A 13,445-nucleotide genomic window follows, 5' to 3' on the forward strand; every position below is an offset into this window, starting at 1 on the left:
TTCTGATGTTGATGTTTTTATGCTGCCTTAGGTCTTGCTAACTTGCTAGGCTTTATTAGTGGGTTATTAGTGTAAACAGCTTTGAACTTCCTAGGCAAAAAGGTATATAAATATTTAATAAGTTGCCTTCAATTTCTTAATTTTAAATTCTTTCTCAGAAGCATCCCATTGATACTACACACTCTATTCCTCCGTTTCCTATTATGTACAAAAAGTGTGTATGTTTCTGTAATGTCTGGACTAATGGTAAGGCTCCAACAACAAAAATCTGTTTAACCCGGTGCTAGTGGTGCCCCAGGGTGATGTATCCTATTTTATTTTGGGCCAGCCAACTTAGCAGATTTTAGCAAGGCATCACTTGTGGTATCTCATTATATTTTGTAGCAACTCATTTAGCTGATCTACAGTGGAGCACCATCGATAAAATTGGGGGAGCCAAAATGTAGGACTTACGGATTCTACTGAATTCTCAACCCCTGTCCCCAACAGGAATTGGGCATATAAGAGTATATGAGGACAGTGGTGGATAGTCCCACTGTTAAGCTCAACATTTCCATACGATTCCTGATTTTTTAATTTTCCCAAATTCCGATTATCATGCATTCTTCCTCCACCGTCAAATTTGCATTTTGCCACGCATATTCCTCTGAGCCAGTCTTTCCCAACCAGGCACCCGCGTGATGTGTTGAACTACATCTCCCACTGTCCATGATGCTAACACTTTCGGAGTCATCAGGTTGGGGAAGGCTGTTCTGAGCGACCCCGGTCGCCTCCTCAATAGACCCTTTTGCTCACAAGGTGGTAAAACAATATTAAAATAATCGCCATCGTATCTATAATAAAATATAAGGAAGCCCGTCGCTACCGTTAGGAAACATTATTCAAGCAAGCTACATTCGGAAACTTCAGCGCCCGCCACTGCACGTGCTCAAACGAACCTACAGCACTCGCGAAGCAAGCGCAAACGGAACCCCCGGGCTGCAATTTCCGCCACTGCGCATGCGGAAAGAGCTCTCTCTAGATGCATTCTATGCGGAAACATTCTTTGAGGGCCGGAACCAACGTTCTGCAGCCGACAGAGTCAGCCGGACCAGTTGGAGGCGAACATGGTAGTTTCCGCCTTTGGAGACAGTTTCCTTCTCTGAGTTGTGATTGTTTTCTCCCTGGCTGCTTCTGACTGCCCGCCCCGCCCCCTGTACTTCTTAGCCATGCAGCCTTACATGGTCAACATCAAGCTGTCTGCTCGGACCCTGACCGGGGCACTCAGCCCTCAGAACCGAGGAGCCGCAGACTGGTGAGCGGGAAAGGGGCACCGGGTGGGCAAAAGTGGGGGAGGAAGGGAGACCGTCCACGCCGGGAGCCGGGGCGGGGGGCGGCGGCAATGTAGTTATAGAATCGCGTAGGTGGACTTTGAAGGAAGCCGTGGCGAGATTATGAAACTTTGTGACGGTTACAGTTCGGTCGTCTGCATTTTGACCTGGAACTCTGAAGTCTTTCATAGTCTCATAAGGTTGACTTCCCAGTAAGTGTCCATAAGCAACTTTTCCCAACCTAGTGCATTGTGGTCTTCAGTTTCCAGGGACCCCAGCCAGCATGGCCGCAGTCAGGAAAGATGGGTCTTTTAGTCTAAAACTGGAAGGCACCAGATTTGGGGGAAACTGAGGTATGCTATTGCAGCCTTAATACAATGGTTATATGATGGATTTGGAAGTCTGCTCAGGCTGCAGAGCAGGTGAGTATCGTGACAGTACATGAGCGCAATTTTAAAGATAGGGATTTCATTTGATTTATTATTTATTCACATATTTATATGCCACCTATAACTTCCAGAATGGCCTCCCTGGTGGCTAACACAATAAAATAGCATAAAACAATTAAAAAGAATAAAATCATAAAACATAAAAATAGTACAATATAATAAAACCAATAAAGGTCCATCAGCACTCATAAAAGGGCTTAGATATTAAAGAATGTCTTTAAAAGGTATGTCTTCACCTGCTGCCGAAAAGAAAACAAAAACTGTGCCAGACAAATTTCCCTAGGGAGGGAGTTCTAAAGATGGGGGGGGGGCAGCAGTAGAAAAGTCCCTTCACTTATTTGCCACCCCTCTTATTACCCTGAGGGATGGCTGTCATAGAAGGGCCTCTTGAGGGGCAGATAGGTATATAAGAAGAGGACTTAGGTTAGCTTGAACAATGGATGCTTGGTAGTTCAGAGAGGGAGGTCCCAAGATAAGGATGCATGTAATGTGCACTGGTTTGAAACCCTCTTTGGGGTTATACTTTTAGGGCAGCAGTTCCCAAACTTTTTTGGTCATGGAACCTTTCTGAAGATATTTTTTCCCCATGGAACATTAACACGATCCCTGATTTTTACTGAACATTGTAAACCCACAGTGTTCTTCCGTCCTTCATCTGCTCCTATTGCCTGAGTGCTTTGCACAACGTAGTAGGTTTGGAAATAAAGAGAAAATTATTTAAATATAACAAATGAATATTGCAATTATATGGTAACATCCCAAATGAATTCTTTCAGTTATTCCCAACACTATGCAATAGAGTTCTAGGAACCAATTGATGTGATGCATTTTCTTGTTTGCTGCTTGGATGCCAGCTGACAATCGAATGGTTGGCCTCATGTGGTTTCATTTTAAAATCCATTTTTAAATTTGATTTTTGAGACTTTTTGTGGAACCCCTACGAGGCTTTTGCAGAACCCTAGGGTTCCATGGAACACAGTTTGGGAACTTTTGTTTTAGAGTATATGTATAATATATGAGCGACCCAAAGGTTGCTATGCTATTTATTCTGCCCTCAAAGTCAGAGGCTTCTGATTGTTGGGAGCATAGAGAGCATGGAGCATAGAGGCAGTCTATTTGCCTGTCTAGCAATGGTGCATCAGAGTGGGAGGGAAGGAGAAGGGACCTTAGGATAGTTTGTCTGGTCTTCTCTCTGCCCCTTTCCTTTTTCTTTGGGGTCATTCTTCCAACCTGGAGGCATGATTCCATGATTTAATTTCAGCTTTGCCTATCACTTGTTGGTAATATAGCAACATGTTTAGTACAGTACGGTGGGTAAGAGCATGGGATGAGGTCAGTTCCCTTATTTCTTTATCCACAGCTTCTTTACTTCTTTATAGCATATTCGTGACCACAATGGAAAGTGGGCATTATAATGTAAACTTACTTTATAGGTTTGTTGTAAAAATTACTGAAATAATTTAAAATTTCAAGCATGATATTATGGAAGTTTATATATTATTTATATGTAAGATTGCAAATTATTTCAAATATTCATTAAATAGTTTTGAATATGCCCAGCTGCACTCTTTGCATTCAGAAACCTGCAATAAATTTAATAAAGTATATCAAAAATGAGAGAAAGGATCACGATATTGCTGGTTTGTAGGATTATGAAGTAGTTGAGTTTAGTCTCTTCTGAATGATATTTAGTTAAAGAGAACATGAGTAACATGCCCTAAATGTCAGTGCAATGAGACATTGAACATAAAGGAACATCCAGTAAAAAGATAATGAAGGAATGCAGGTCAATGACCATGATGAAAAAAGATGCAAGACTGTGCTGCTGGAGAACCAAGAAAAATCTTACTATAATTATTCAGTAGAATAATTAGGATAGAATAATTAGGGAATTCCTGCTGGTATGCATAAGAGTAGCAGCCAAAAGACTCTTCCAGTCTGTAGTGAGGTCATTCCTGGGGTGGTAGTTGCAGGCAGTAAGAGGTGCTGGCTTGAAACATTGGTGTGCTCCAATAATTTGTTTTATAATTATAAGTTTAATCATGCATTTTACAGTTTTTCTGATTTATTTTTTCTGATTTGTGTGATTCAGCTATAGCATGTCTCTGAAAATTCACTGAAATTATTATTATTATTTCATCTGACTATGATTATACTTTTCCAGGGGCTGGCAAGGGTTGATTGCATATGGATGCCATTCTCTTGTTCTAGTGATTGATTCTAAGACTGCTCAGACCCTCCAGGTTTTGGAAAGGCACAAAGCTAATGTTGTCAAGGTAATTTAAAAAATAATCTTCATAAAATGTTCATTATCAACTTTCAATGCAAATTACTAAAATAAGCAAGCAGCAATTCTTCCTGTCAGCAACATCCCCTTACCCATTGCAACCTATAATGTTTAGATAATAGTTGGGTTTTACATTTAACAAATAACTTGCAACAAAGCATATTTAATATATCTTTACCCACCTTAGGGGAGTGGTCCAGTTCAGGGTTCCAGGTAGCCATTATGTCCAAACAGGGCATTCAATTCCCACCCTCTAGTTTTCTGTTTTTCTTTTCCAATGAACACTTAACTTTCTGTGGATACGGAAAGTACTCAATCCACACAGGAAGTAAGGGTTGCCCTGATGAATTATTAAATTTAGTCTTTCTGTAAATCTTGGTTTTCCCCTCAATATGACGATAACCTACTCCTGTTTCTCAGTGACCCTATGTTAGCATCATAGGTTATTTAATTTCTAATTGCCATATAAAAAAGACCCTGGTGTAAATGTATTTGTTAGATCTTTATGTTTTCCCAGTTCATGCCTCATCTTATTCCTCTAGAGATAGCACAAGATTTTTTCCTACTATAATTTCTTGATTATTCTGTATTATCTATGAAAAATAATCCAGAAATGTTTTATAATTGTATTTGTTAGAAATGACCTTCAGCTTTACTTACCTTCTTATTTTTAGGTTAAGTGGGCTAAGGAAAACTACCACCACAATGTTGGATCACCATATTCTTTGCGCTTGGCTTCTGCTGATGCCAGTGGAAAGATAATTGTTTGGGATGTAACTACAGGAGTTGCTCACTGTGAAATCCAAGAGCACACAAAGCCCATTCAGGGTAAGGAAACTGCTTTATTTGCATACCACAAAACATTGCCATTACTGCAGCTGCTGTTAGTGTTATTAGTTTACTTTTATATTCCACCTTTATAATACATTTATAATAAATGCACTTACTATCTAGAAGAAGAAATAATGTTAAGTAGTCAATCTTTCCACTCCTGTTTACAGGCAAGAAATTCCTATGTGTACTTTTCCTTGCACAGAAGATGCACTCAGTACAGTTGCTGAGATGTTATTATTTTAGGGAACATTCCTATGCATATTTAGATAGAACCATCTCTGAAGAATGCTGGAAGTTGTAACACTTTCTTCTGTCTAAGCATGCCCAGAATTGCACATTTACTTGCTCTGTTGCATAGGGTTTAAAAAGGGTTAACACATCTTAAAAATAATTTAAACATTTGTACTTCAGGTTTTTTGAGAATGAAAGGATATTATTTTAAATTGTGAAATGATCTATAGTCTTTCTGTAAAAGATAAATTTGTAATTCTGTATCTGCTTACCTGGAAGTATGCCCCACTGAATAAAATGGGATCTATTTCTGAGTAGATATTTATAGGCTTGCTGAGATTAATGGGGCTTTATTACATCATGAAATGTTCTGGGAAATTTTTATGAAAGATAATGGTTAGAAATTATTTTAATTATCTTTCTGTGTGATTACAAAAATCATTAAGGTTGTAATACACTTAACTGAGAGCAGGTCCCACTGAAATCAGTGGAGCTTACTTCTGATTAGATATTTATAGGCTTGTTGAGATTAATGGGGCTTCATTTTACAACATGAAAAGTTCTAGAATCTTTATATGAAAGATAATAGGTATTTTAATTATCTTTTTAATTGATTACACAATCATTAAGCTTGAAATTCTTTATATGTTTAACTGAGAATGGGCCCTACTGAACTCATTGGGACCAACTACTGAGTAAATATTTATAAAACAGCTTAATTCAATGGTTTGAGGCGCCTGTTTATTTATATTAGTCAATACTTGCAGAGGTGTATTTACACTGACTTTTCTAGGCCTGATACATACAGAAAGTGATAGCTCATTCTTCAAGACAACCCTAAGCATGTTGAACACTGAACTTCAGGAGATGTCTGGCTGTTGCTGTGCAATAGTGATTAGCTACATTTCAATTGGTAGACTGGTTCCTGGTGGTTCCTCATATCAGTCAACCAACCACAGGCACACTCAAGATTGAATACTCAACTTTATTGTCTTTTCCTCAGTGGTAGTACCTGCAGATATAGTGATTAAGGTTGTTTCTTTTCCCAGTGTTAAATGTTGTAGGTTACAAGCGCCCACCTTCCCCAAAACAGCCAATAACTTCTTTCTCCTGATGACATCTCTTAACCACGCCTGTGAAACGAACACTGGGGAATACTGATAAACATTGTAGAGTGATATATAAAAATGAAACTTTGTAGAGGGAGAATGTTGCATTCCTGTCCATAGTTACAAGCATATGATTATAACAATGTTGCATCTTTTCATATTGTGGTGAGCTACATTGCAGATATATACTATTATATGTAATTAATTAGTCAACACATTTTAAATAATGTTATGACATTGTGCATTTCTGAAACCTTTTTCTTTTGAGCGTAGTTTACAACTGTTTCACAGTGGGTACTTCAAGAGAGACTTTTGACTTGAATCATTTTTACATATAAATGTGTGGGTGTTTGTGCTTATGTTTATGTTTATTAGCTATGTAGGACAGCTACTAGTGACAATTCTGCCAATAGTAATAGCTAGGTTCTTGGGCAGCACAGGTATGTCTTCAGATCTGTATATCCAAATCACCCTTGCTTCCACAGAATGGCCCTAGAATAGGTCTTGTATATGTACTAGCTTGGAGCCGGTGTAGGTATTTTCCTTCCCATTGGAACCAACGATAGAGAAATTGAAATAAAACAAAGATCCATCAGGACAGTAAAAGGCTTTAAAATGCCTCACATACAGACACCTTTATTGGCCATCTTGACACAGAAAGCTGGAATGGCTTTGGAAGTGGTGGGTCACTTGTCACTTAACTCCTCTCCCCCGCCACCCACACCCAGAGCTGTACTGTGTGTGTTTGTGTGTACACACTACAGAAATCAGTATATTCCAGACCAACATTTTATTCTTAATAATATTACTTGGCTTTTTGAATTGATGTAATTGGAACTTGTTTATGAAGAAGGTGCTTCTATCTCAGTATTCCTTGGAGGAGGAGTACAGTTAAAGAATTATTTGATCTGCAGTTAACATTAAAAGAAGTGAAAATGTTAGCTTTTAAGTTTCACACTCTGCTAATTGGCAGCAGTTGGTCTACTTTTAAGATCTTAAGAAAATATATTTGTATTATATTATTATATCATGTATTATATTGCATTATTGGATGCCCCATCAATATGATAGATGCTTGAGCAAACGTAAAAGCCTGTTTACACTATTTTTCTCTTAAATGTCAAATTTCCATGTTAACTCTCTCTAATACGTCTCAGCTCCCTTGTACATTTTCCCCTGTAGCAAGCTGTGCATCTCCTGTTGTTTACAGTACTACCCACATTACTTATTATCATCACAGTTATAGAAGTGTTTTATTCCTGAAGTAAAATTTGCAGCATCTTGATGGGATGAACATTCCAACATGGTCTTCCATGAATAATTGATAGTTTGCTTGCCAAGTTGTCTCATAAAACTTTTCATGACCCAGAATGACCCAGATATTTTTCTCCTTTAACTACATTGCTTGAAATGCTGCGGGAATGATTTGATTTTTTTCTTGATTGCTTCTTATGATGAAGTGGAAATGATTCGGTCACAACTTAAACACACAGTGCTTTATGTATCTGTATAATAAGGTGTTTAAATTCTACACATGTTTTACTATTGCTGTCAGGTTCTGATTCTTCTGCTGTAGTTTATTTGATGGTGTCATCTGCAATCTACCCAAAATGGACGCATTGTACCTAACTTCCAGTAACAATTCTAGTTTTAGCATTTTTATATATAATTTCCTTTATTAATTTTAGCTAAGGATCTTTTTTAAAAAATCTGACAGTAAGTTTTCTTATCAAGCAGTTAGTGAGAGTGATAAAAGGTAAAGGTGAAGTGAGACAAAATATAGCTTAGATTTCAGGAAATGAGAAACTGTATTGTGATCTTATTTTTTAGTGGCCAGCCTGGAGTTTTGTAGATTGCATGTAATATGCTTAATTAGGTGGGAAGAGATCCAGTGGTGTGTAAAGAAAAACTCATGTGTTTCTAGGCCACAGGTAATGGCTTTTAGACAGTTGCACACAAAGGACTATGATTGTAATCTTCTGTACATTTGCCTAGAATATGTACCATTGAGTTCTGTAGGGCATACATCTGTGTACACATGTAAAGAATTGCCCTGTAAATGTCCTCTTGAAATGTGGGCATACAGACAATTTACTCAATAAAGAGAAAATTCTTTTGCTCAGTCTTGCACAAACTAACTCATTCAAGTCTTTGATCATTGTGAATAGTTTAGACTCTAATGGAAGAATGGTGGGGAGCTTACTGAGATTCAACAGGTAGTAGAGTAAACTTTTGTGGTGTCAGAAAATCAAAATGGGTTCTTGAAATGCTGCCAGGTCCTCATAGCCTTTAGCTTGTTAAGAAGAGGGCCAGAGATAATTGCCTTGACATTGCCTCCCCTAGCATTCTGTAGATAATGCAAAATAAGGTGAGAATGCAGTGGTCACCTACCCAAAACAGCTTTGTTCCCAGGAAAAGGTGGAAGGAGCATAGGTGCATCCTGATAGGCTTTGCAGGAGTGGGAGAGAGAAACCATATGACATTGATGGCAAGAAGTGTTTTTCATTCTTGCTCTGGGGTGAAGGATTGACATGTCGCTTGACCAGGCACATTTGGAGGCCCATAGGGCACCCCTGGGCTGTTAAGGTAACCAACAGGCCAAAGAAAGGGAGTGAAGGCTTTTTTCTACTTGTTTATTAACAATTTGCACCCATATTTCATCACTATATTCAATAGACTGCATTTCCTCTTTGACAGAGGTGATTTTGTGTCTTCCTAAATGTTCATGAACCTAAAGTAGGATGCTTTGACTAGACCAAATCCCCATGGTCAGAACACTTCCTTATCATTCTTCTGGTAGAGCCTGAACAATACAAAATGGATGCTCAGAGGACAGATGCCTAGCCTATACTAGACTGCCAGAAAAGCTAGCAATGACATTTTGGGGGACAGTCTCTGTTCTGAAGTTCTCAATGACATTGGGAAGCATTTCTGATTCCCAGTTCTACCACACATAATGCTGGGGCAACTATGGTGCTCCTTATGGTGCGCCATACTCCTTATGAATCCTTATTGGCACTGCCGTTGCAAGCAGTAATGACTGTCACTGCTTGGGGCAGGACCACTTCACTGGAAAAGGAAAAGTACTCTGTATGCATAACCTGTGTCACAAACAAGAAACCACTGTTAAAACTAGATTTGGAGAAACAGAATGGCTTCCTATGGGAAAAGGTATCAGAAAAAGTTGAATTTTATCTTCCTATCTTTACACAGAAAATATCATAAGGAATGCTGGATTAGGGTCAAGGAAGGAGTGAAAGTTGGTGGAAGATATGGCAATAATTTAAGATATGTAAATGATACCATAATAGTAGCAGAAAGCAACAATGAATTAAAAAACTCTTGATGAAAGTGAAAGACGTGCAAAAGTGGTTCTGCAATCCAATCATTAAGAAAACCAAAATAATGGGAGGGCCAACTATGAGACAAATCAGTTCCATAAAGGAAGCCACAACGAAAGGAAAGGAAGGAAGCCTACACGAGATGAACAGGGCTGTTGAGGGCAGGACATTTTGGAGCCAATTTATTCATAGGGTCACCATTAGATGAAGATGACTTAGCAGCAGATAAAACAACTGTTGGGTAGGCAAAATAGTTGTTGCCCACTAGCAAAAACATGATTTATCCCTTTACTGAACATTCATGAAGCTCTAAGTCACTATCTTATTTTTGTTATTAATTTTGATTATATGCTTTTGTTAGTTAAACAAAATGGATGTTAAAAAAAATTGCTGGCCATTATGCTGAAGTTGCTTGATTTTTAATGTGTTTAAGTAGGAATTTCTTGAATGAATTATGGCTCTTCATGGACATTAGTCAACATTAATTTAACCAGATCTAGACTAAGATCAAAATGTCACTTGGAAGAAGTCTGTGATCTTCAGCAGAATTTCCTTTCAAACGTAGACTCTGCACTATTTGGCAAACTATTTGCTATAAATAACAAAATATTGGCAGGATGTTTGTGATAGATAATTTATTCTGACTTCTGTTCTGGAAACCCAGAAGATGAAAAGATTACTGTTCTTAATTACAAATTTTTTCCCCTTTTTTGCTGCCCTACCCCTTTACTTTTCACAGACATGCAATGGCTGTGGAATCAGGATGCCTCTCGAGATCTGCTACTTGCAGTTCATCCACCAAATTACATTGTGTTATGGAATGCAGATACTGGCACCAAACTCTGGAAGAAAAGTTATGCAGAAAACATCCTTTCTTTTTCATTTGATCCCTTTGATCCTTCAAATTTAACATGTGAGTACGATCCTAGAAAATTATGCATCCAGAAAGCATCCAAAAATTTGCTGTTGGATCCTAACTGGCAAAGGGCATAGAAATGAAGTAAGAGAAATGAGAGAGAACACAAGGGGTTATTTAACCTTTGGAATAACTTGTTAGAGAGAACTGGTGTGTTTGTGCGGGGAGGTGGGCATCAAATCTGAAGTGCTCAAATGAGCACATCCTTAGTGGAGAAGAGACAGGTAAAATATAGGGCTGACTCTGGCCATATTCACACAGTGTGCTAAACCAGCCCAGCCTGCTGCCCTCCAGATGGGCTGCAGGAAATGCTGATTGGGAGTGATGGGAATTGCAGTGTAACACATCTGGAAGATTCTAGATTGCAACACTACACATGGCATTGCCATCATTTTAAGTAATGTAAGCAAGTAGGAAAGAAATACAGTGATCTCTGGCTCAGGCCTTCTTCCCTATCACTTCTCTACCTCGCTAGAATGATGAGTTCAGAAACTTGCCCTTTTTGCTTCATGTGGGTATTTGTATTGTTCATACCCAGGATTGTGATCATTCTCAACTATGGATAGTTTAACAAGCCAGCTTTGATAACTGTGCTTTGAAACTGACTTGTTTGAAAGAAACTGTAGTTAATGTTAAAACCAGTTCATTAATCCGAATGACAATATGGACCGGTTAGAAGGTGAAATATCCCAGTTCCCCTTAGTTAGATGGAAGGAAGAAATGGGAAGGGAGAACACATAGTTCAGAATATCACTGCAACTTGTTCATGTTCTAAGCTATGGCTTAGTATGACAGGTGAATAGAGCCAGTGGCATAACCAAAGGCACATTCTTTCCCTACCCAGGTATACAACTGCTTGGTTCAGAGAAAGCAGTGGTTAAGATTTTCCTAGATAAAAACCTTCTTCTCCCAGGCATTTTAACTTTCAGTTTTGTTGTTCTTAAACCTGTTATTGCATTTTAAATGTTTGTGCTTCTGCTCTTTTTTATTTTATACAGCATTTTATTGCATTGTATTTCATGTTTTTAATTGTAGTGAACCATCTAAAATGCTTTGACTATTAGGGGGTATTGAAATGTAATAATAAATGGTACTGTGAGACTGCACTCATTGGTTAGATCAACTGGAGTTGTTTGTCAGATTGTAAAAATGTAAATGATTTCTTTCAACATCTTAATTAAAATGTAATTGTTTATATATTTTTAGTATTTATATATAATTTGAACATGTTATACATACATGCCTACTGTGTTTCCCTGAAAATAAGACCTAACCAGAAAATAAGCCCTAGCATGATTTTTCAGGATGCTCATAATATAAGTGCTATCCCCAAATTAAGCCCCAGTTAAGATTGTCAGCCAGACAGACAGGAAAACATGGTAGTACATCCGTTGCAACACACTATCAACATATTGAATTATAAATAATATATAATTAAATATAAATAATATTATTGACATTAATATTTAAAATAAATGATAATGTACATTATAATTAGGTGTTTGTAAATACCGAAGTGGGCGCCTTTAGACGAGAAGTAACTTCCTGTGTAAACATGAATGTGAGACTTATTGCTGAATGACCAGAGTACAGACACAATGCATGAATAGTATCAATAGGTTGTATGTTGCAACAGATGTATTTATTGCATGGATGCAAAATGCAAGAGGGGTGCAAAAAGAAAGCTATTCCGAGTACAAGAAAGGAATTGTGGAGGACTCTTGGGGCAAGAATCTTATGGCTTTTGTAAGAAAAAATAAGGCATCACCTGAAAATAAGCCCTAATGCATCTTTTGGAGCAAAAATTAATACAAGACCCAGTCTTATTTTCAGGGAAACACCGTAGGAGATCTTTTCAAGGAAGAGTACTACTGAGCATACTCAATAAAGTCCCACTGCATTAAGTGGAACTTTCCTTCAACTCATTTATGTATGGTTGCCGCCTAAAGTTTTTAAAGATAATGCACATTAAACCCTCTTCCAAAAAATGTAGGTTCTGAGTTGAAAGCTTTATGATATAATGCTACATTTGGTGATCTGTTCTTTGGTAATACTATATTTCTGAAGGGCCTTGGATTCTTAAACACTGGTATCATTATTTCTTCATTTCTGGTATGCTGAACTAATTTAGAGGTCAGACTTGTCTGTCAGTAATCATAGCCTCTACTTTTAATATAAAAATCAGAAGTAATTGTTACAGCTAGTCTGTTGAGGCTAATGAATGACTATTGATCATGTATTGCTCTTTATTTCAAACATACTGATATAATTTAAGCATTCATAAAAGTGTTATCACTTTTAACTGTAGAAATATAAGTGAAATGCTATTATGAACATTTCCGTATTTTTTCTTTTTTACAACAACTGTTTTTTCTTTCTGCAGTGCTGACAAGCGAGGGAATAGTGTTCATTTCAGACTTTTCTCCTTCCAAGGCTCCTGTAAGTTCGGGGAAAAAAGTTTACATTTCCAGCCCCCATTCTAGTCCTGTTCATAACAAGCTGGTATCTGCTACAGGGGCTAAAAAGGCCCTGGACAAAGTAAAAATTCTCATCACTAATGAAAAACCAAGGCAAGTATTAAGGACATGTTTTCTGTCATGTTCACAAAACGTTTTCCTTCTGGATGAACTTGTGTAATGCCCATATTAGTAGACATTTTAACTGGTTTGTCTCTTGTGTAGTAGTTTGTAAGAAGTCAAAAAGGGGATCAGGGTAAGAACAATATTTACTTTTTGCCACCATCAGAGGTAGACCAGCCCTACCAATAGGTAAGGGAATGTACCTCACCATAATTTCCAGATTCTGCAATGCTGTTGTTGGATAGTAAATTGTTACTTATCTAGTAGAAGAAGACGACAATTTGATGATTTTACTGTGGGTTGTATGTGCTTGTGACATTTGGTTGGTCTTAATAATTTCTCAATGATGGATTTATTATTTTCATGGAGCAGTGTAGCTGTTTTGTTTT

The 13,445-nt window shown here is 37.7% G+C and overlaps 1 protein-coding gene across 1 annotated transcript in view; it reads left to right on the forward strand.

Annotated features, from left to right (window-relative positions):
* Positions 1–1,144: 1,144 nt before the first annotated feature.
* The window catches only part of WDR11 (WD repeat domain 11), a 58,864-nt gene continuing 46,563 nt past the window's right edge, over positions 1,145–13,445 (forward strand). Inside the window, exons 1-5 of the mRNA XM_044440135.1 lie at positions 1,145–1,294; positions 3,924–4,035; positions 4,721–4,874; positions 10,301–10,474; positions 12,861–13,047. Of these exons, the coding sequence (XP_044296070.1) occupies positions 1,209–1,294; positions 3,924–4,035; positions 4,721–4,874; positions 10,301–10,474; positions 12,861–13,047 (713 nt within the window). The 5' untranslated portion in view covers positions 1,145–1,208. The remainder of the gene's footprint in view (positions 1,295–3,923; positions 4,036–4,720; positions 4,875–10,300; positions 10,475–12,860; positions 13,048–13,445) is intronic.

The sequence above is a fragment of the Varanus komodoensis genome, unplaced genomic scaffold (genome assembly GCF_004798865.1).
Source record: "Varanus komodoensis strain SLA01 unplaced genomic scaffold, ASM479886v1 scaffold1, whole genome shotgun sequence".
In the NCBI taxonomy this organism is placed as follows: domain Eukaryota; kingdom Metazoa; phylum Chordata; class Lepidosauria; order Squamata; family Varanidae; genus Varanus; species Varanus komodoensis.